The sequence below is a fragment of the Kogia breviceps genome, chromosome 19 (genome assembly GCF_026419965.1).
Source record: "Kogia breviceps isolate mKogBre1 chromosome 19, mKogBre1 haplotype 1, whole genome shotgun sequence".
Classification (NCBI taxonomy): Eukaryota; Metazoa; Chordata; class Mammalia; order Artiodactyla; family Physeteridae; genus Kogia; species Kogia breviceps.
Window position 1 is genome coordinate 14,438,694 of NC_081328.1, and position 24,194 is coordinate 14,462,887.

General features: G+C 38.1%; 1 protein-coding gene across 5 annotated transcripts in view; it reads right to left on the reverse strand.

Annotated features, from left to right (window-relative positions):
• TAOK1 (TAO kinase 1) overlaps positions 1–24,194 on the reverse strand; it is a 152,135-nt gene that overhangs the window by 10,162 nt on the left and 117,779 nt on the right. For all 5 annotated transcript variants that reach the window (XR_010838361.1, XM_059046282.2, XM_067022198.1 and 2 more), the window contains 7 exons: positions 19,831–19,965; positions 14,863–15,099; positions 12,667–12,795; positions 8,170–8,373; positions 5,654–5,893; positions 2,549–2,761; positions 1,475–1,657 (listed from right to left, as the gene is read on the reverse strand). Coding sequence is in view for 4 of the 5 variants with exons in the window: in XM_059046282.2 (XP_058902265.1) it covers positions 1,475–1,657; positions 2,549–2,761; positions 5,654–5,893; positions 8,170–8,373; positions 12,667–12,795; positions 14,863–15,099; positions 19,831–19,965 (1,341 nt within the window). In the remaining variant the exon portion in view is untranslated. The remainder of the gene's footprint in view (positions 1–1,474; positions 1,658–2,548; positions 2,762–5,653; positions 5,894–8,169; positions 8,374–12,666; positions 12,796–14,862; positions 15,100–19,830; positions 19,966–24,194) is intronic.

Here is a 24,194-nt window from a genome sequence, read left to right on the forward strand (position 1 = left end):
AGATACCCTCATACTTTAAATCACCTCTAGATTACTTACAATACTCTATACAATGTAAATGCTCTGTAACTAGTTGCTGGGGGCGTGTGGCAAATGGCAGTTTGCTTTTTGGAACTTTCTGGAATTTTCTTTCCCCCGAATACTTTCAGTCAGAGGTTAGTTGAATCCATGGATGCAGAACCCACAGGTATGAGAGGGCTGACTGTAAATAGTACTAATATTTCTCTCACAACACTATAGGGAGTTTTCATTTTAGTGATAATTTTTTGAAGCATAAGAGACAGAACTTTAGGTTGAATTTTAATAAGCAAGTTGGAATCAGACAGATTTATGAAATCTGTACATGGGACAAACTATATTTTTCTCAAAATTTATATGTGTTTATATCTTTCCCATCTTGAATGAGAAACATAAGTGAGATAACTTTTAGAGGCAAGTACCTCTTGAAGAAGCCAGTAATGAGAGCTATGCCAGAAAAAGAGTAACATATTATTTAGGTGGGTTTTTTAAGAATGTATTTTTTAATTTAATAGGCATTCTATTTTTATCACAAGAACTGCAGGAAACAGAGGAAAATCTATGGAGCAATGGTCTAGAAACCATGACAACTTTTATTAAATTAGCCAAGTACTAACATACAAAGGATCAATGGAGCTAAGACTATCACCTGTTGGGAACTTATGGCTCAGGAATTCTGGAACATAGCTCTGAATCCTAGATACAATTATATTCTACTACTTCTCACGGCAAAACTTTCCTCTTTATCTTTCAAAATCTAAAAATCTTCTGTCCATCAGTCTTTCCCCAAAATACACACACACACGCACACATACACACACAGCTGTAATACCTTAAAGGATGGAAAGGAAATGAAGCTGGGGATTTTAGTTCTATTCTCTAATATATCTGACAAAGAATAAGTGAAAAAAAAGAGAGAAAGAAAGAAAAAAAGATACATCTAGAAGTAACATTTTCAGCTTGTGTAGAACTGGCTTTACCTTCTGTCCCCTAGTACTCTTCCACCAATCTGTATACTTCCAGGCCCAGGATAGAAGAGTAAAGTATATATTCCAGATCCTTTGCCCCTGCCTCTCTCAGGCAATTACTAAAGTTCTTTTTCTTCACTATCCAAGTTTTTCTCCAATCTCTTTAGGTAGAGCTAGGTACACAAAAAAAGTGAGGAACATGGAGCCAGAGCTACTCTCTCACAATTCAACTGTCTTCACATAACACCATATCCTTCCTCTAGCAATTACTACTTAACTATATTCCTCTGATGTTTAGAATTCATTAATTATAAGGTTCATTACTGAAACAATAATTCTAAAGAAAAACACTACAAAAACTAGAATTAAGGAAATATGGTATAGTGAAAACAATCTAACGCCACCTCTGTTAATACGAAAATGTATTTATAAAATGTTTCTGATGAAGGCAAATACTAGCACAATTAACTTCCTTCTATTATCTATACCTTTTGTTCTAAGAGGGCCCTGCGGAGGGAGACCCTCTGTTCAAGTTCCCGAAGCTCTCGATCATGTTGTGCCTCAGCTTGCATCTTGATTTTGCTCTGATATGCATTTAACAGCTCCAGTTCCTGCTGCAGCTGCATCTTTAAAACCTGGCACTCTGCTTCCTGTGCTTCATCCAAACGCAGCTGAAAGACAGGAAAAAACCCAGATATATCCTACTGTGAGCTATTTATCCATGACCTATGGAAAGGAGGTGTGAGAAAAGACAGACAACTCTTCTGTAGGATACACAATTGTTCTCTCTTGTATCCTGGAGTAAACATCTCTGAAAAAGGAAGGTACAGTAACCAGTGATGGTAATATGAAGATAAAAGCTATCATAATCTATTAGGATGCCTGAATAATCATATTTTTCTTAAGAAAAATCTAGAATCTGATTAGGTGATGTAAGACTCTCAATCTCTTCTCTGCAATGGAAATAACTACAGAACAGGGACCAGCAAACTATAGCCTCCAGACCAAATGTGGACAGCTGCCTGTTTTAATTAATTAATTTGATAGTCCACTAGTTAAGAATGGCTTTTACATTTTAAATGGCTATATAAGTACCCACATAATTATCCTCAATTTTGTATCACAGACTACAAAACCTAAAATATTTACTATCTGGCCCTCTAAGAAAAAGTTTGCAAAACTTATATAGAAAATATTTTGTATTTGCCTTCACTAAAATGTGACCATTTGGATCCCCAATACAGTACTACTTTTTGCTCACTGCTTAACAAAGCTGCTGCTCTAATCCTCCTATACCATTGGGATATGTGCTGAACACCTGAGAGGCACTGGCAGAGCACCTATTTAGAACCTCATGACTAAATGTATCAATGAGAATTCTATATAAATCATGCCTACCTCCAAGCAATGCAGAGAACAGGAAAAATATAGATAACCACCACTATTTCTCAAGCTGTAGGAGAGCTATCACTTCCAACTAGTATTTTAAGTGCTGGGATTTCATTCAGGTGGTGGGATGAAAGGGGCACTGAATTTGTTTTGCTTAAATAAAACGAACTCACAGCTTGGGTAGACAGCATTTCATTAATGCTGTGGTCATACTGTTCAGCCAAGATGGCTAACTTCCGGGTCTGCTCCTCTTTGAGCCGTTTCAGAACAGCTTTGTGCTCACTCTTTGGTGTAGTCTCCAGTAGGTGATTTCTTAATGCTTTGTACTGTCTGGTTTGGATTTTGCAGGTGTCCTGAAACTGCTTTTTTATTTGGAGTTCTTTAGACTGGGAAGGAAAAAAAGATGTATATAATTTTTAACATATGGCATTTATTATACCTTATGCTTATATGAAAATAAAGGCTACTAGGAGACAAGGAGATGAAAAACAAAAAGGTCAGACCATAACGTTGCAGGTATAGTACTTTTCCACTTGGTTATTAGGTCAAACCATTACATTCTATGTATTTTTGTAACAAAAGCTCTAATTTAAAACATTAGAATATAAAGAACCTTACTTTTTTCATAGGACTTCAGGTAATACTTCATTATTTTACTAGTACATTTAGTTACAAGTAAATTTTTTTATAGATTTTTTTTGATATGGACCATTTTTAAAGTCTTTATTGAATTTGTTACAATATTGCTTCTGTTTTATGTTTTGGTATTTTGGCCGCGAGGCATGTGGGATCTTAGCTCCCACGACCAGGGTCTGAACCTGCACCCCCTGCATTGGAAGGCGAAGTCTTAATCACTGGACCGCCAGGGAAGTCCCAGTGGCACCACTCTTAAATACTGTCCTTGGTTAACAAAATTCTTCCAAGTTAGCCAAGAATGGGACAATGACATTTAGACATTCTCTTCTACCCCTGTATAACAGCTTCTATTCTTTTAAAAGTTTTTATTTTTAAAATATTGTGCCAAGAAAACTGTAATCATTCCACATCACTAGCCTAATGAGGGAAAAAAAGCTCCTTGAAAAATGTTTTTTCTATAAGAAGAGTAATACTTGTACCAAGAATAAACTATATCCCTCAATGTTTGACTCAAGTGAAAGCAAGACGAATGTAAGTTACAGTTGTTTCTACTCATTTAACACTGACAAAACACCATCTGGATGCCAGACGAAGAAACAACAGAGCAGGCGTATATCCAACCCATTTCACAGACACAGTACCCCAAACCCCCCACCCCAAATCCTAGTCAAATTACATAAGTGCTAAAACTGAAGTCCCCCTACCTCCCTTTAAAGTCCTGGAAAAAGCTGGAAGAAGCAACCATTACTTAGGTAAATAAAAATGGGATAACTTGGTATTAAAATCAAGTCAGTTTTGTTCAAACTGAGTAAGTAGATAGAAATACATAACTAAGAGGAACATGATGGTTTTCTTCCCTAGTAAAGTAACAGAACAATCTCCTTAATGGAAAATCTTGAGCTCATCTGTCATCAGAAGGAGACATTCTATTCTAAATCTGACTATAATTGTGAAACATTATTTTTTGCCTCACTTTTTGTATGTATCTGTGAAGACTACACTAGTATTTACAAGCTTTCAAACTGAAAAGGCAACAACAAAAAACAGGAATGGTTAAACTCAAACAACTCTTTGCCAAGCCCTACAGAAATGCAGTCATATCAAATTTATGGTATGATTATAGAAAACTAACAAAGTTTTCAGTTTGGTTTACACTTCTGGGTGCTGTTGACTTTAAAACAGTCATTAATTTCACAGACATGTTATTTAACTAATCTTTTGGTGGCAAACTGTCTATTCTATAGCCGAAAGAGTATATACCTCTCCCCTACAAAGACAAAATAAATTTGAAAAAAATCATTATGAATTCCAATTTTCTAAGCAATGACTAATGAAGATTATGTGAGTAGTCAACATAAGCTACTCTGTAAATGATGTTAATTAGCTGTTCGGAAAACAAAGTGAAATTTTACTCAGGTTCACAAGGAAAGGGTAAAAACATCTTAACTTTGCTTCTATACTTTTGTTCAAGACAGCTTGTTTGAATGGAGTTGAATGGGAATCAAGAGAACCATTGGGTGTGGTGTAGCTTCTAGATTTTGACACAGATTACCCCTGTGAACGAATTTCACTTCACTCCAGGACAGTTATTCAGATAAGGGGGTAGGGTTTTAAAAGAAAATACTGTGGGACCTGGGCCTTACTGGATGTAAATAAAAGTTTAAAATGTGAAATCATGTACAGATTGAGGTACTACTATTGATGAGAGCCTATATTGTGAGTGGTTTTTGTTTTTATTAAGATTCATATGACTACGCTCTTTCAAATATTTATTACAAGTTATAAAATTGAAAAATTTCTTTGAATTGTTAACTCTGGTTAAATTTGGTGGCAGGGGCTGGACAAGGTGGCCAGAGGGACAAGGAGAGATGGAAACCTTTATCTTTATAATACTTTGGTGTCTTTTGAATTTCATACCATGTGAATGAATTCCTCTATACAAAGCAAACATAAGATTTAAAGTTCTTTGGTATTATATATATCACCAACACCTGTCTTTCCTTATTTGTTTGGGGGAGGGCATATAACAACTTGCTCCACTCTGACATGTTAATTAAAAAATACATACCCCAACTACCACGCCATGGTCTCACCTACACTACCAAACACATAAAGAAAATAAGCAGAATGGGAGTAACACTGTGGTGATTCCACTATTCCTCTTAAGATAAGCACACACAATGAAGGGAGAGGGGGTAAAAAGGCATTTTTTTTCATTCACTGGCTTCTGTACTGACTAGGAATTTCCTGTCTTATTTGGATACAAATCACACTAAGAGCAAATAAGATTCCAAAACTGTATTACTTGGAACAATAAAGAGAAGACAACAGGTTAGTTAGCATGTTGACATGTAGACTGTAATGTCAGCACTGGACATTTGGGTACATTAAAATAAGAATTTTGATTCTTATTTATGGCATTTCCCACAGTTAAAATTTTTTCGGTACTCTACTGAGAAATACATGAGCAAAAGTCTGTAGCTACAGACACTCCATGTTAAAACTAATTAAACATGCTTAAAATGAAAAGAAAAAAGTTTATTCAATTTCTTTACGACAGACTTCTGTCTTGGACTTTTACTGCTTATATAGATGCCTTTTATCCCTATTCCCCTTTGTTAAGAAGCTTAGGCTAAAGGTACCTTCAGACTCTTAGGCTGTTGTCGAACCTCCATGACATGCTTTCGCCTTAGTTCTCGTTCTCTTCGCTTATTATATTCCAGCTGGTTAGTGAGCTCAGTTTGATGCTGCAATCTGATCAACTCACAACGCATCTTCTGAATTGTGTTGAGGTGGCGGAACTCCAGTTCTTGCATGGACTCATGCTGTCGCAGCAGCATGGCGTGCTCTAAGTCCTTTTGAGTCTGTCTTTTATTTAACTCCTAATCCATAACACAAAAGACAAAGGTGTAATTTATTGCTGTATAATGCTAGGAAAAAAATTCCTAAGAAATAGATTAATCAGGAAGTAGATGTAATCCTCAGATTCAATAATGACTGCATAGTAAATATTAGATTTTATGACCTTTACTGCAGTATATGGGCAATTAGTAGCACCAATTCCCTTATTCTATTCATTTACTATTCATTAATACTATTTTATGCAATAAGCTTAAGACATAGCAAATCTATCTCAGTAGGCTTAATGTCCTTCCTTCTTTCTTTTCTTTCTTTATTGTTTCCCAATTTTTTTTTTTTTTTGCGGTATGCGGGCCTCTCACTGTTGTGGCCTCTCCCGTTGCGGAGCACAGGCTCCGGACGCGCAGGCCTAGCGGCCATGGCTCACGGGCTTAGTTGCTCCGCGGCATGTGGGATCTTCCCGGACCAGGGCACGAACCCATGTCTCCTGCATCGGTAGGCGGACTCTCAACCACTGCGCCACCAGGGAAGCCCTGTTTCCCAATTTTATATTTGAAGAAACTCCTAAGCCATTCTTTGAATTTCTTCAGAGTATCCTATTCAATTCTATTACAGGCAGTATACCCAGCACAGTATAGTGCATAAGAACATGGATCTACCTCTGCTACCTATGAGCCCTAAGTCCTTGGGTTAACTGTTTAAACTCTCTGTGCTTCAGTTTCATCACTTTTCAAATGAAGATAATAATATAGCTATTTCACAGATTTAATGTGAGGATGAAGTGAGTTCATAAATGGAAAGTTCTCAGAACCATACCTCATACATGCTGCTCAATAAATGTTCTAATTCTTTTTTTTTTTTCAGATTAAAATGAACAAGCATAAAACACACACACACACACACAGAAGTCAAACCTACCCCCTTTGCCCCTGCAAACCCTTTCTCCAGAGGCCAACAGTTTGGTGAAAATGCTTCCCAACCTTCCCCATGCTTATCGTGAAACATCTATTACACAAAAACATAGTTTTAAAAACTGAATAACATACATTATAGGCATGTAATGTGCTTTCTTCACCTAACAATATAATGGATATATATCTAGATCAGATCAGTATATACAAATCTTTTTTAAAAGTTTCATAGTAAGCTTCTGCTTTGCAATACCATAATTTTCCATTTTTTGCTTGATAAAGAAATTTTCATTAAATGTTTATGCATGATGCATCATATAATCATGTTATTATTTCTTTAGGATAGAGTTCTAGAAGTGGATTTGATAGATAAAAGCATATCTATCAATATATCAGTATCAAATTATATTCTTACCAACACTGCACATTTCCCAATGCCACTACTAGGATTCAATGTTGCTAGTCTTTTAAATTGTTCTTATTTAATTGATGCAACTGTTTTAATTTGAATTTCTTTAATTATTAGTGAATCTGAACAATTATGCTATACTTGAAGTTTATTTTAAGCCACTCTTGGAAATAAATTAATCTGTGCTCACAGGTATCCCTGATAGTTAGAATATTTGTTTTGACTGGCATAAGAGTTTCTACATTTGCCCAATTAATAATTACATGATTATAAAAAATGTGTTAAATGATAACACATACTTCATGGCACCCATTTCAGTTCAAAAGGTATAAAGTATCCAATAATTTTATGGTATTTAAAAATGAACACCCCTCTCATTCATAGATTTAATATGTATTTAATAAATATTTATTGAATACCTACTATGGGCCAGATACTAGGGGGATATAAAGACTGGAACAAAACCAGTGACTTTATAAAATTTCCATTCTAGGCAGGACGAGAAACTTCCCCCAAAAAAGTGTGTATGTGGGGCTTCCCTGGTGGCGCAGTGGTTGAGAGTCCGCCTGCCGATGCAGGGGACGCAGGTTCGTGCCCCGGTCTGGGAAGATCCCACGTGCCGCGGAGCAGCTGGGCCCGTGAGCCATGGCCGCTGGGCCTGCGCGTCCGGAGCCTATGCTCCGCAACGGGAGAGGCCACAACAGTGAGAGGTCCAAGTACCGCAAAAAAAAAAAAAAAAAGTGTGTATGTGTAAGAGAGAGAAGTGCAGAGAAGAGCACTTAAAGAAGAAGAAGGATTTGGACATTAGGGAAGGCACTTCTGAGGAGGTGGTATCTGAGGAGAGACATGAAGGGAGGAAGCAAGCCATGCAGATAATCTAGGGAAGAAGAATTCAGGCTGAGGGAGGTACAAGTGCAAAGACCCTGAGTCTGGGAAATGACAAACATACTTTCAGGAAATATTCTCGTTTCAAACGTACCTCCCTGACAAGGTCCTGTTCTAAGTTATGGCGCCCAAGTAACATTCTTCTCTTGAAGCGACGGCATTCCAACTCTAGGTATTGTCTCTGACGCCGCAGAAGATTAGCCTCCTCTTCTGCTTGGAAATGCTGTATATTCTCCTTCTGCTTTGAAAGCCACTCCTGTTTTTCTTTTTTGGGGGTGCTCTGATTTTCATTCAGCTCCTGGCAACATAAAAAAAAACTCAGTTCAAAATACATAAAAACTAATTGCATGAATATATCATCTGGTATTTGGTGCATTTAAATAAAAGTACTTTATCTGTGTCCTTTCTAATGCTCAAGGCAGGGCAATGACCTTAAGGAGGTAGGTAATATTTTTCTTTTCTTGAGTTAACCGGTGAAGTAGGACAGGAAAAGAGAAACATATGCTAGAAAACATGCATACCTTTTAGCTTTACACAGCTACATTTACGATGGTTCCTAGCTTTAAAAGCACAGTATTGGTAAATGAAGTAAAAGCATTCTTTAAATGCTTCCCAAGGGGCTTCCCTGGTGGCGCAGTGGTTGAGAATCCGCCTGCCGATGCAGGGGTCACGGGTTCGTGCCCTGGTCCGGGAAGATCCCACATGCCGCGGAGCACCTAAGCCCGTGAGCCGTGGCCGCTGAGCCTGCGCGTCCGGAGCCTGTGCTCCGCAACGGGAGAGGCCACAGCAGTGAGAAGCCCGCATACAGCAAAAAAAAAAAAAAAAATGCTTCCCAAGAAGAGACATAAGGCAGTGCTTTCAGGTAAAAATCATTTATATGAATTAATATTAGGGCAAAAATACATCTAATGTGTCACTTCTTGGTTTCTGACATTCTAAATATTAAGTTTTTGGCAAAATTATGGATAGACTCAGTTATAAAAGAATTCGAAATTAAATGGAAAATCAACAAAACCATGGGAGAATAGAAACGCTTTTTATGAATCGTATTTAACTAAACAAATCAAAACCAGTGCTTTTCTATAGCATTTAAAGTATTACCTTCCACGGTCCTGTGGGCACAGGAGTGGGGAGAAGGGGAGAGTAGGAAGAATTGGGAGATTAGGATTGACATATATACACCATGCGTAAAACAGACAGCTAGTGGGAACATCCTATAAAGCACAGGAAACTCAGCTCAGTGCTCTGTGAAAACCTGGATGGGGGAGATGGGGGGGTGGTGGTGGGAGGGAGGTCCAAGAGGGAGGAGATGTAGGTATACATATAACTGATTCACTTCATTGTACAGCAAAAACTAACACAACATTGTAAAGCAATTATACTCCGATAAAAAAAATAATAAAAATAAAAATAAAATATTACCTAACATGTGATACACACACACACACACACACACACACACACACACACACACACACACACACAATGGAATACTACTCAGCCATAAAAAAGAATGAAATAATGCCTTTTGCAGCAACATGGATGGACCCAGAGATTATCATACTAAGCAAAGTAAGTCAAAAAGAGAAAAACAAATACTATATGATATCACATATATGGAATCTAAAATATGACACAAATGAACATATCTACAAACAGAAACAGACTCATAGGTATAGAGAACAGACTTGCTGGTGGCAGTGGGGAGGGAAGGACTGGCAAGTTTGGGGTTAGCAGATGCAAAACTATTACATATAGGATGGACAAACAACAAGGTCCTACTGCATAGCACAGGGAACCATATTCAATATCCTGGGATAAACCATAATGGAAAAGAATATGAAAAAGAATATACATATGTAGAACTGACTCACCCTGCTGTACAGAAGAAATTAACACAATACTTCAAAAAATATATATATATTATCTTACAAACTACCTAAATGAAAATGCATTTATATTGGGCCAGATGAGAACACTGACAATGCACTCAATGAGGCAAACTCTAGGATAATTAATACTAGTATATCTTCAAACTGAAAAGCAATAATGTTGCACAGTATATAAATAAGCCATCTTTCCTAGGTATAAGATAATTTTTCAAAGACTACTAACCTTATGGTCCTTCCCCTGGTTTTCCAGAAAGAGATCAATTCTTTATAACTTTAGTTCATAAGATATACAAACACATTTAAAAAATTTTAGTAGTTCTAAACTTAAGGGTATATGTGTACACACACTATGGGAAGAGAAAGGGCACATAAATAATCACCTGGGTATATTTTTCAAAATCTTTTGCCAGGGAACTTCTCCACTAAGATTCTAATATATCCTTTCATTGCTTTAAATGAACTCACACACATAAATACACACTAACTTGGCTTCTAAAAGAAAATGAATTTATTAGCTGGACTACCTGTTATATGCCTAAAGGATTATCTAAAGCAATGCACCCATAAAACTAAAACCTCATTTCACTGGGAAACGGATCTGTAAAACTGAATTTTGTTGGATATTTATTTACAGTTGGGGACCTATTTACAGTCTTTTCAAACCCAATGTGCCAATATACAGTCACGGGAATATATTACAGGTTATATCCTGTAGAGTTAGAAAAATCTTTTCAATGAAGCTCAGTTGGCAGGGTATATACAGCAAGCTTTTGGGCCAATATGTCCATAATAACATTTAAATAAGTGACTATAAATTCCTACACAAACAAAAGCATTACTAGCAAAGAGATTACTATTATTTTATCAAGACCAATTAATTTATCAGTGCCCTAATAATTAATTACATGGACTAAAAATTTCAGTCAATCAGTCTGTAAAAGGGGGTCTAAATTGAGACATATCATTTCTCTCTCCTGACTACTATCCCGAACAGTTACCCCCTTTCAGAAACTGCCTTGGAACAATCAAGGTGTTCTTCAAAGTCAGACTACATCTACTTTAAAAGAAGTTAAAAAATGCAGCACATGGGGCTTCGCTGGTGGTGCAGTGGTTGAGAGTCCGCCTGCCTATGCAGGGGACATGGGTTTGTGACCCGGTCCGGGAAGATCCCACATACCGCGGAGCAGCTAGGCCTGTGAGCCATGGCCACTGAGCCTGCACGTCCGGAGCCTGTGCTCCGCAATGGGAGAGGCCACAACAGTGAGGCATACCGCAAAAAAAAAAAAAAAAAATTCAGCACATGGAGAGCAAATAAATATGAAATCATGGAATCATAAATAAATAATCAGCATGTTTTGCTATTAAAGAAAATGTGATGAGCAAATCTGCCTCTTATCCTTACTCTATAAACAAATTATTGTAATCTTCTGAGCCAAAAGTAAGAAGGTATGGTCTAATTTTTTTAAAAAATAAATTTATTTACATTTGGCTGCATTGGGTCTTTGTTGTCGCGTGCAGGCTTTCTCTAGTTGTGTCGAGCAGTGGCTACTCTTCATTGCGGTACACGGGCTTCCCATTGGTGTGGCTTCTCCTTGCAGAGCACAGGCTCTAGATGCGTGGGCTTCAGTAGTTGCGGCGCACAGGCTCAGTAGTTGTGGCACGTGGGCTTAGCTGCTCCACGGCATGTGGGATCTACCCGGAGCAAGGCTCGAACCTGTGTCCCCTGCACTGGCAGGCATATTCTTAATCACTGCTGTGGCCTCTCCCACTGCGGAGCACAGCCTCCGGACGCGCAAGCTCAGTGGCCATGGCTCATGGGCCCAGCCGCTCCACAGCATGTGGGATCCTCCCTGACCGGGGCACAAACCCACGTCCCCTGCATCGGTAGGCCGACTCTCAACCACTGCGCCACCAGGGAAGCCCTGGTCTACGTTTAAAAAAAGAAATGTGTGGCTTCCTTTCACAGTTCAAGTATTTTTTTTTTTGGGGGGGGGGCTCCCTTCCTCCCCAAAGTAGCGGAGTCTGGGGCAGGAAAGGGATGCGGCAGGTGACAATGAGGGCCTGGCCTCCCCCTCCCTCCCAGCTGCCCCCGCCCTGCCAGTGCCCCACCTCCGCATTGTGGCTCCCCTGTAACCTCCTTTAATCTCATCTGTCTGGAGGGGAGCTCTGTCTGTCCATGTTATTTATTGCTACCCCTGCATGGTCTCTTGCCCCCAAACCTGGCCCCAGGGCCTGTATGGAGGGACATGAAATAAATGCCCTGAAGCCAAATACCCATCTAGATCCTGATGATTTCAGACCTGTCCTTGGGGAGCCTGCCACCCGCCTCCTTGCCCTTTCCTGGGTCCTCAGGGATTCTAGCCCTGAGCCCAGGCCAGCTGCCCTTAAATTGCTTCCACGACGATCACAGCTCAAATATTTTATTTCCAGTGAGTCAGTTATTTAGTAAGTGCATACGAAAACTATTATAAATAAAATAATTTATATTTTTAGGAGATGATTCTTTTTAGATCCTACTCAATTGAAGATCTCTGTTGAAGAGTAACTGATTAAAATCAATGCCTTCATTCAAACTGGTAAACATTTAGTGGCCACAAACAACAAAAGAATTTATCCTAATGGTTCTACGAGTTGATCAACATCAATAGATAAAATCAATAAGCAGACAACTGGCGTGAAAATTTTTATAAAATAGATACCTCCTTAAGCTGTTCTTTTCGAAGTTTATATTCTCTTTTCTGGGACTCCAAAAAGCTGTTTAGTTCTTTCTTCTGTTGGGCCTGAATATGTTGCTGAAATTTTTTCTCTTCATTGGCCATCACTTTAGCCTATGGGAAATTTAAAAAATGGATCAAATTAGTTAAGTAGATTCAAAGCAACAGTTTAATATATACCACCTAAGGATATTTTCCCCCTTAAGAACATAAAATCAGTATAAGCATTACCAATACCAATTACTCAGCATCTTATTTGAATTTCAGAGAACCAGTAAAATGGAACTCATCTTTAATATGTTGATCTTTTACAGAAACAAAATGTTTTCATCTTTCTAAAAATTTAACAATATGTCGTCCCCCAAGAAAATAAAATATATATATATCCACAAATATAATTAAGTCATGACTTTTTTTTTTTTTGCGGTACGCGGGCCTCTCACTGCCACGGCCCCTCCCGCCGCGGAGCACAGGCTCTGGACATGCAGGCTCAGCGGCCATGGCTCACGGGCCCAGCTGTTCTGCGGCATGTGGGAATCCTCCTGGACCGGGGCACAAACCCACGTCCCCTGCATCGGCAGGTGGACTCCCAACCACTGCGCCACCAGGGAAGCCCAAGTCATGACCTTTTATCTAGATTGATTTGTATATTAAATAATGTAATATACTCCTCTTCAAATTAAACCCTGACCTTTAACATATATTAAGTCATATGAAAATGTTAAATATTAGATACATATCATACTGTTTTATTTCTGATTATATAGGCAATGCATATTCATTGTAGATCATTTAGGAAATACAGAAAAACAAAAAAATCTTGTATGATTTTACCACCCAGAGATGACCAATATAAACATTTTGGTGCACACCCTTCCTATTTACTTCTATGCAAACACACATTTTAAATAAATCTGTAATCATAATGCACATCCTGTTTCATGATTTGCTTTTCTAAATATGTTAGTAGCTACCTCTTCCCGAGTTATTAAAAATACTATCCAATGCCCAAAAGGATTCTAAATACCTATATATTCTTTCAACAAATTATTTCAAAAGCAAATAATTATTTACTCTGTAGATTATTTTGCCAAATTCTCTATTATGAGAGAGTAGTTCTTCTATTTTGGGGGGAAAGGCTGAACAGGGTAAGTATAATAAATAATGCCTCAATGTGGACAAGCCAGACACATTTCTAGATATTGTGTGAATTTACAGAGAAGCTTACATTTTACCTGACAAATGTGACTATCAAAATAAAATTTAACTGATGGGACATCAAAAACATTAGAAGAAAAGGTCTCACATAAAAGAATCCTAAAAAAAATACTTAAATCATATAGTAAAATGACACTTATTTGTAAAAAAACAAATGGGCTGGGACTTCCCTGGTTGTCCAGTGGTTAAGAATCGGCCTTCCAATGCAGGGGACGCGGGTTCAATCCCTAGTTGGGGAACTAAGATCCCACATGCCACAGAGCAATGAAGCCTGTGTGCCACAACCACTGAGCCTGAGCTCTAGAGCCTGCGAGCCACAACTACTGAGCCTGTGTGCCACAACTACTGAAACCCGTATGCCTAGAGCCCATGCTCTGCAACAAGAGAAGCCCTGAACTGCAACAAAGAGCAGCCCCCACTCTGCAATTAGAGAAAGCCTGCAGCGCACAGCAATGAAGACCCAATGCAGCCAAAAATAAATAAATATTAAAAAGAAAAAACAAACCCACAAATGGGCTAAATCTTAATCTGAACCTCTTTTATTACCTCTAACATTCTCTGTAATCTTCAATTATTCTGATATTAAAATGCTGCTATAAATTTAAGATAGGTCTCCAAAAATCACAGAGAAGAGAATCATGAATGATTTTATAAGACCTAAATCACCTATTGATAGGTGATTAACAAAACTCCTCAGATAATCAGGGTACCTAGGGTCTAGAATGGTTGCATGATTTACCCACTGTGTTACTATAAAACTATCAGTGTCAGGAAATAATCCCACAACTGTTGCTTCCCAGACTCAGGACTTGATATTATACAAGTTACATAAATGTTTCTTCCGTTCCCCAACTGATTTGCTTGGTTCTGAGGAAGATATATCCTAACATCAAAATGCCACCTTGGTTAATTCTGAGATGGTTACAATCTAGAGTAAATAATTAGTAATACTGAATCAGCCACCTCTTTTTCCATAGCGGCCTGATGTTTCTTGATAAGTTTCTCCATTTCTGCAGCAAAATTGTTACGTTGTGTTTCAAGATCTTTGTCTAATCTGAGGCGATGTTCATCCATCTCAGCCTTTAACTTATTTTCCAGAGTCATCAGCTGCTTCTGATGTTGCCGCCTCATTCTCTTATAGCCAGACATTTGTTCTCTAAGCTCAGAGTCCTGCTCATGTTCTTGCATTTGCCTTGTAACCTAGACACATAAACAATGGAGAGAAAAGAATAAAATTAAGGAAAACATTTTTATTTCAGAAGCATTTTAGACCACTCTACTATTTAGCCAAGTAGACAATCACTGTAAGACATTCCAGTGAGCAGTTTCCAATTAAATTTCCAGGCGGTCTCCTAAAGAAATAGACATGCTGGTTCTAAAATTTATATTGGAATGTAAAGGACCTACAATAGCCAAAACAATCTTGAGGGGAAAAAAGTTGGAAGACACACATTTGAGTAATCCAAGCAATGTGGAATTGGTGGAAGAATAGGCTGAATAGATCAAAGGAACAGAATAAAAGCTAGAAATAGACCCAAATATATTTAGTCAATTGATTTTCCACCAAAAAGACAAGTTAATTCAAAGAGGAAAAAATGTGTTATCATCAAATTCTGCGTACGCAACTGGTTCTCTGTATATAAAAGCAAAAACAAAAATCTTGACTTCTGTATCACTCTATATACAAAAATTATTTGAGAATCATTTGACATAAACACAAAATCCAGAATCATAAAGTAGAAAAAAACCCAAAATATCTTCATGACCATAGTACAGGCAAATATTTCTTGGGCAGGACACAAAAAGCACTGACTATAAAGACAAAAATATATAAACTGAATTTTTAAATTGAGGTGAAATTCACATAATATAAAATTAATCATTTTAAAGTGAACAACCCAGCAGCATTTAGTATATTCATGATGTTAGGCAACCACCACCTCTATCTACTTAAAAGACAGTTTTACCACCTCAGAAGAAAACCCTGTACCTGTTATGCAGCTGCTCCCCATTCTCCCCTTTTGGTAACCACCAATCTGTTTTCTGTCTCTATGGATTTATCTACTCTGGATATTTCATATAAACAGAGTCATATAATATGTGACCTTTTGTGTCTGGCTTCTTTAAATTTAGCATGTTTTCAAGGTTCATCCATGTTGTATAGCATGTATCAGTACTTCATTCCTTTTTATAGCTAAATAATATTCCATTGTTTGCATATACCATAATTTGTTTATCCATTCATCCACTGGTGAATATTAGTATCTGTGTTGTTTCCACTTTTGGGGTATTGTGAATAGTGCTGTTGTGAACATGTGTGTAGTGTACTTGTTTGAGTAACTTTTCAATTCTTTTGGGTATATACCTAGTAGTAGAACAGCTGGGTCATGTGATAAATCTATGTTTAACTTCTTGAGGCATCATCAACTGTTTTCCACAGCAGCTGAACCATTTTACATTCTTACCAGCAATATACAGGAGTTCCAATTTCTCTGCACTGTCTCCAACACTTGTTATTTTTTTTCCCTTTTCTTTTCCTTTTTAAAAAAGATATCTGTACCTTCCTGTTCACTGCAGCATTATTATTATTATTCTCAAAATTTTATTTATTTATTTATTTTTGGCTGCATTGGGTCTTTGTTGCTGCACACAGGCTTTCTCTAGTTACGGCAAGAGGGGGCTACTCTTTCTTGCGGTGCACAGGCTTCTCACTGCAGTGGCTTCTCTTGTTGCGGACCACGGGCTCTAGGCGTGTGGGCTTAAGTAGTTGCAGCATGCAGGCTCAGTAGTTGTGGCTCACGGGCTCTAGAGCACAGGCTCAGTAGTTGTGGCACACAGGCTTAGTTGCTCAGCAGCATGTGGGATCTCCCCAGACCAGGGCTCGAACCCATGTCCCCTGCATTTGCAGGCGGATTCTTAACCACTGTGCCAATAGAGAAGGCCCTCTTTTTTTAAAAAATAGCCATCCTAGTGGGTGTGAGGTGGTACCTCTTTGTGGTTTTGGTTTGCATTTCCCAAATGACTAATGATGTTGAGCACTTTTCATGTGCTTGTTAGCCACTTGTATACATTCTTTGCAGAAATGTTTATTCAAGTCCTTTACCTATGTTTTAATTTGGTTGTTTAAACTGGAATTTAAAACTAAAAAATTTTAACCTCTCATCAAGACAACAGTAAGAAAAAGACTAGGTAAACCACAGATGAAGAAAAAACATATGCAAGATATAAATGAGATATAATACTTCTATCTAGACTATATAAAGAACTCGTACAAATCAATATTATAATGTGACCGTCTGAATAAGAAACCAGGCAAAAGAGTTGAAGAGACACTTCACTAAAGAAGATATATGAACAGACAACAAGCACATGAAAAGGTGCTTATTATTGTGACATCTTCAGTCACAGGGAAGTGCAAAAAACAAACAAAAAATCCACTATTAGATTCCATTTCACACCCACTACAATGGCTAAAAAAAGTGACAACACCAAATGCTGGAGAGGATATAGACCAACTGGACCTCTTACACATTGCTGATAGGCATGTGAAATGGTACAACCATTTTGGAAAACTGTTTGACAGAGGAAGTTAAACATATATATACCCCATGACTCAGCAATTCTACTCTTAGGTAACTACCAAAAAGAAATTAAAACATAATGTTCACATAAAGGCTTGTATAAGAATGTTTATAACAATCTTATGTGTAATAGCCCCAAACAGGAATCAAACCAAGTGCTCCTTAATAGAAAAATGGATTAAAAAATTGTGGTATATTCACACAACAGAAATATATTTACAGTAATAAAAAAATGAACTTTGATGAACACAATATAGATGAATCTCAAAAACATTAAGCTGAGCAAAATAAGCCAGACACAAAAGAGTACATTCTGTGTGATTCCACCTACATAAAATCCAAAAACAGTTGGAACTAACAATAGTGAAGAAACAAAGTGGTGGTCATGAGAGTGGAGACTTGACTAAAGAGGGGTATGAGGGAACTTTCTGGGATGACAATAAATCTTAATTTTTTTTTTTCAGTCGATGGTTAACATAATGTGTACCACTAAAAATACTTCAAATTGAATACCTAAGATCTACACATTTTATTGTATGGAAAAAATCCAAGGCATAAGTCAGCCTGAGTTATGGTATGGGGTAATCATATTGAATAATATAGTTACTCATATCTTTGTACACAAATATACCTACTCTCTGAATGTTTTACTTGAAATAAATGGACTTACTAGGTTTAAGGATATGGATCTTAAGTTTTCTAAAACTTTTTTTTTTTTAAATTTATTTATTTTTGGCTGTGTTGGGTCTTCATTGCTGCGCACAGGCTTTCTCTAGTTGTGGTGAGCAGGGCTACTCTTTGTTGCGGTACAAGGGCTTCTCATTGTGGTGGCTTCTCTTATTGTGGAGCACGGGCTCTAGGCACACAGACTCAGTAGTTGTGGCTCACGGGCTCTAGAGCACAGGCTCAGCAGTTGTGGCACAGGGGCTTAGCTGCTCCACGGCATGTGGGATCTTCCCGGACCAGGGCTCGAACCCGTGTCCCCTGCATTGGCAGGCAGATTCTCAACCACTGCGCCAACCGGGAAGCCCTAAAGCCATAACTTTTAAATTTTTTATTTTTTTTTGCGGTACGCGGGCCTCTCACTGTTGTGGCCTCTCCCACTGTGGAGCACAGGCTCCGGATGCACAAGCTCAGCAGGCATGGCTCACGGGCCTAGCCGCTCCGCGGCATGTGCGATCTTCCCGGACTGGGCCACAAACCCGTGTCCCCTGCATCGGCAGGCGGACTCTCAACCACTGCGTCACCAGGAAAGCCCTAAAGCCATAACTTTTTAAGACTGTCCTTACGGAACTCCCTGGTGGTCCAGTGGTTAGGACTCCTGGTTGGAGAATTAACATCCCGCAAGCCATGCAGCGCAGCACAACTAACTAATTAACTAACTAAATAAATAAATAGTGTCCTTAATTAATTTGAGGGAGCCAAAATTTGAGACAGAAGGCTTCCTTGGGAAACACTTAATATGTGCCCAGTCACAAAGATGTTTTCCCACAAGCTGGCCCCTGTCCAGGTATTTATTAAAATAGTCATGAAAAAATTAAGCAATCATTGTTTGCTACTTGCTCTGTTCAAAGAATTATTTACATGTTGTAGAATAGTAGGAATGACTTGACTTATGGTAGGGAATGGTGTTCTTGACCTTAGACATCATTTAGATTCATGGGCCACAGCATGGGATTTATAAGATATGCTATGTAGTTGATAATTCAGGTAACTCCCATATATTTTTTTCTTTCTGTCATATTTTCTAATAACCTATTTTCCCTTTGATATCTTAATGTATTTTCTTTCTATCCCTAGTAAGTATCCTTTATCATGTTTTGGTCCTACATATGACTGATTAGGGTTATGAGTACCCCAGTATAACAACATCCTTGTAATGAACAAATAATCTATCTTTATTATTTGGGAAATCAGAAGAACTACATTTTGAGTACATCAAATTGGATTACTTGCTATTTCCCAAACATCCCCCCCCCTCATTTTGGTCAATTCTTAGGTGGAAATTACATTTTTCCTCTCCCCCGTGCCTAAAACCAACTAATTATTAAAGGCTCAGATGATTTATTTTATAAATACTCCCTTTATGCCCCGATTCAAAGGTAATCTGAATTCCTATTTAGTACCTTTTAGCCCTCTTAAGCTAATTCAATATATTCTAATATATTACTTATTTGTGTACACATCTCTGAGTGCTTTGTATAATATCTTTCTCATAAGAGGTAGTTAAATGTTGAATAAATGTTTTTCAAAATAAACCCCAAATTAAAAAAAAAAAGATAATTATACTTGAGTATAGGTGCCAAGGTCCAACATGAAAAATATATTTCTAATTTGCTGTAGTACATACCAGTGAGGCCGTCCGTATAGTAGCAAAGTGTTCTCGATTACGGTAGTGTGATTTATGACGAGATACTTGGGGTGGAGATTGTGGATCTGATGCCCTTGTTCTAGGATCTCCCTCTTCTCTGTAATTTTCTTCCTCCTAGGCAAAGAAACAGACATTACTATCTGAGGCGAACACAGTTCATGTGAAATTTCAATAAAGTTAAAGTTTAAACACAATTTGATCAATAAATCTCAAAGACATAATTTTAAAAAGCAAAAACAAAAAATGGAAATGCTGACATTTTATTTTCAACACAATTTTAATCAGGAGACATTATTTCCTCAGTGTATGAAATAGCACACAGATTCAGGATAAGGAAATGTATATGGCTAGAGTTATTAATATTCATTAAATGCAAAATTAAAAAGCTTTAACATTAACTTAAAAAACAAAGATAGGGCTTCCCTGGTGGCGCAGTGGTTGAAAGTCCGCCTGCCGATGCAGGGGATGCGGGTTTGTGCCCTGGTCCAGGAGGATCCCACATGCCATGGAGCGCCTGGGCCCGTGGGCCATGGCCACTGAGCCTGCGCGTCCGGAGCCTGTGCTCCACAACGGGAGAGGCCACAACAGTGAAAGGCCCGCATACCACAAAAAACAACAACAACAACAAAAACCAAACCAAACCAAACCAAAACAAAGATAATAAAGCATGCAGCCAGTATTTTAAACAGCAGTAATAAAATTAATTACTCTAAGGCTCTTGGGTTTTACAAGTAATAATATAGCTTAAAAAGATCTTTATAACACTTCCGCCATTTGTCCAAGTAAACAAAAAATAGTTATACAAATTTTGAGAACTTATGTCTTTCTTGACATATACCTTAGTTCATTAACTGAAGAGGAAGTCAACTAGCAACCAACTAATTGTGGGAATAATCTTTTTACAGATAATCCTCTTATCTAAGAATATAAAAATTGAACATGATTTTTCCCCTAAATAACACTACTACTTAACTAAATCATTCTTGAAAACGGTGTGTTAAAACATTTGTAATATAAATTGTTCCACTTTAACCATTTTAAGTATACGATTCAGGGGTGTTAATTATATTTTAAATGCTGTGCCACCATCCCCACTATTTCCCAAACGTTTTCATCACCCCAAATGGAAATTCTGTATCCATTAGCAAAAATTCTCCATTTCATCCTCCAGTCAGCCCTGGAGGGGCTGTAACCTCTAATCCACTTTCTGTCTCTATGAATTTGCCTATTCCAGATAGTTCATATAAGTGGAATTATACATTATTTGTCCTTTTACATCTGACGTATATCACTTAGCATAATGTTTTCAAGGTTCACTAATGTTGTAGCATGTATCAGAATTTCATTCCTTTTTACAGCTGAGAAATATTCATCACATGTATATACCATGTTTTCGTTTATCCATTTATCTGTTGAGGAACACTTGGATTGGTTCCACCTTTTAGCTCTTGTTCCTAATAACTTTCTAGGTAACATGGCAAGCCGTGAAGTTTAAAAGGAAGCATTCCTATTAACTGCTAAAAGGAGTTATCTGATCTTCAAATATTTTCAAGAAAATTTAAAATGTTGCATGCAAACTATAAAGACTAATGTACTAAACACTGGTATTTCCTAAACCCAGAATTTATATTTTTCCATAATTACACTAAGTTTTACCTTAAAGATGTGAACACTATGGTTAACGTAAAAGTCACTTTTGGTCACCACCCATCCTAACCCATTCTCCCACTCTTCAAAGGCAACCGTTATATTATAATGAATTTCATGAGTAAACCTACTATTTTTTTATCTACTATTTTAAAATACTTTATTTTCCATCTAAGTAACTTCAAATAATACATTATATATAGTATTTCTGTATTTTTTCATCTAAGATCTTTTAAAACATTCTTTTTGTATTCTCAAACTATTGGTTTCCCAAATGCAGACATTACATTGGGAATTAACAAGCCTATTGCCATTCTAAAATAAGTTACCTAAAATTGTTCCAAACTTCTGAAACAGCAAAGAAAAAAAAAATCTTTAAGGGGATTAGGAACCAAGATGGCAACATAGAAGGATGCGCTCTCACTCCCTCTTGCGAGAACACCAGAATCACAACTAGCTGCTGGACAATCATCGACAGGAAGACACTGGAACCCACCAAAAAAGATAGCCCACATCCAAAGACAAAGGAGAAGCCACAATGAGATGGTAGGAGGGGCGCAATCACAGTAAAATCAAATCCCATAACTGCTGGGTGGGTGACTCACAGACTGGAGAACACTTATACCACAGAAGTCCACCCTTTTGAGTGAAGGTTCTGAGCCTCACGTCAGGTTCCCAACCTGGGGGTCCGGCAATGGGAGGAGGAATTCCTAGAGAATCAGACTTTGAAGGCTAGTGGGATTTGACTGCAGGACTTCGAGAGGACTGGAAGAAACAGAGACTCCACCCTTGGAGGGCACACACAAAGTCGTGTGCGCATCGGGACCCAGGGGAAGGAGCAGTGACCCCAGCGGAGACTGAACCGGACCTACCTGCTAGTGTTGGAAGGTCTCCTGCAGAGGTGGGCGGTGGCTGTGGCTCACCGTGGGGACAAGGACACTGGCAGAAGTTCTGGGAAGTACTCCTTGGTGTGAGCTCTCACAGAGTCTGCCATTAGCCCCACCAAAGAGCTCAGGTAGGCTCCAGTGTTGGGTTGCCTCAGACCAAGCAACCAACAGGGAGGGAACCCAGCCCCACCCATGAGCAGTCAAGCTGATTAAAGTTTTACTGAGCTCTGCCCACCACAGCAACAGTCAGCTCTACCCACCACCAGTCCCTCGTATCACGAAACTTGCACAAGCCTCTTAGATAGCCTCATCCACCAGAGGGCAGACAGCAGAAGCAAGACAAACTACAATACTGCAGCCTGTGGAACAAAAACCACATTCACAGAAATACAGACAAGATGAAAAGGGAGAGGGCTATGTACCAGATAAAGGAACAAGATAAAACGCCAGAAAAACAACGAAATGAAGTGGAGAGAAGCAACCTTCCAGAAAAAGAATTCAGAATAATGATAGTGAAGATGATCCAGGACCTCGGAAAAAGAATGGAGGCAAAGATCGAGAAGATGCAAGAAATGTTTAACAAAGACCTAGAAGAATTAAAGAACAAACAAACAGAGATGAACAATACAATAACTGAAATGAAAACTACACTAGAAGGAATCAATAGCAGAATAACTGAGGCAGAAGAACTGATAAGTGATTTGGAAGACAGAACAGTGGAATTCACTGCTGCGGAACAGAAAAAAGAATGAAAAGAAATGAAGACAGCCTAAGAGACCTCTGAGACAAAATTAAATGCAACAACATTCACATTATAGGGGTCCAAGAAGGACAAGAGAGAAAGGACCCAAGAAAATATTTGAAGACATTATAGTCGAAAACTTCCCTAACATGGGAAACGAAATAGCCACCCAGGTCCAGGAAGCGCAGAGAGCCCCATACAGGATCAACCCAAGGAGAAACACGCCAAGACACATAGTAATCAAACTGGCAAAAATTAAAGACAAAGAAAAATTATTGAAAGCAGCAAAAGAAAAACGACAAATAACATACAAGGGAACTCCCATAAGGTTAACAGCTGATTTCTCAGCAGAAATTCTACAGGCCAGAAAGGAGTGGCATGATATACTTAAAGTGATGAAAGGGAAGAACCTACAACCAAGATTACTCTACCGGCAAGGATCTCATTCAGATTCGATGGAGAAATTGAAAGCTTTACAGACAAGCAAAAGCTAAGAGAATTCAGCACCACCAAACCAGCTCTACAACAAATGCTAAAGGAACTTCTCTAAGTGGGAAACACAAGAGAAGAAAAGGACATACAAAAACAAACCCAAAACAATTAAGAAAATGGTCATAGGAACATACATATCGATAATTACCTTAAACGTGAATGGATTAAATGCTCCAACCAAAAGACACAGGCTCGCTGAATGGATACAAAAACAAGACCCATATATATGCTGTCTATAAGAGACCCACTTCAGACCTAGGGACACATACAGACTGAAAGTGAGGGGATGGAAAAAGATATTCCATACAAATGGAAATCAAAAGAAAGCTGGACTAGCAATACTCATATCAGATAACATCGACTTTAAAATAAAGAATGTTAAACGAGACAAGGAAGGACACTACATAATGATCAAGGGATCGATCCAAGAAGAAGATATAACAATTATAAATATATATGCACCCAACATAGGAGCACCTCAATACATAAGGCAACTGCACAGCTAAAAAAGAGGAAATCGACAGTAACACAACAATAGCGGGGAACTTTAACACCTCATTTACACAAATGGACAG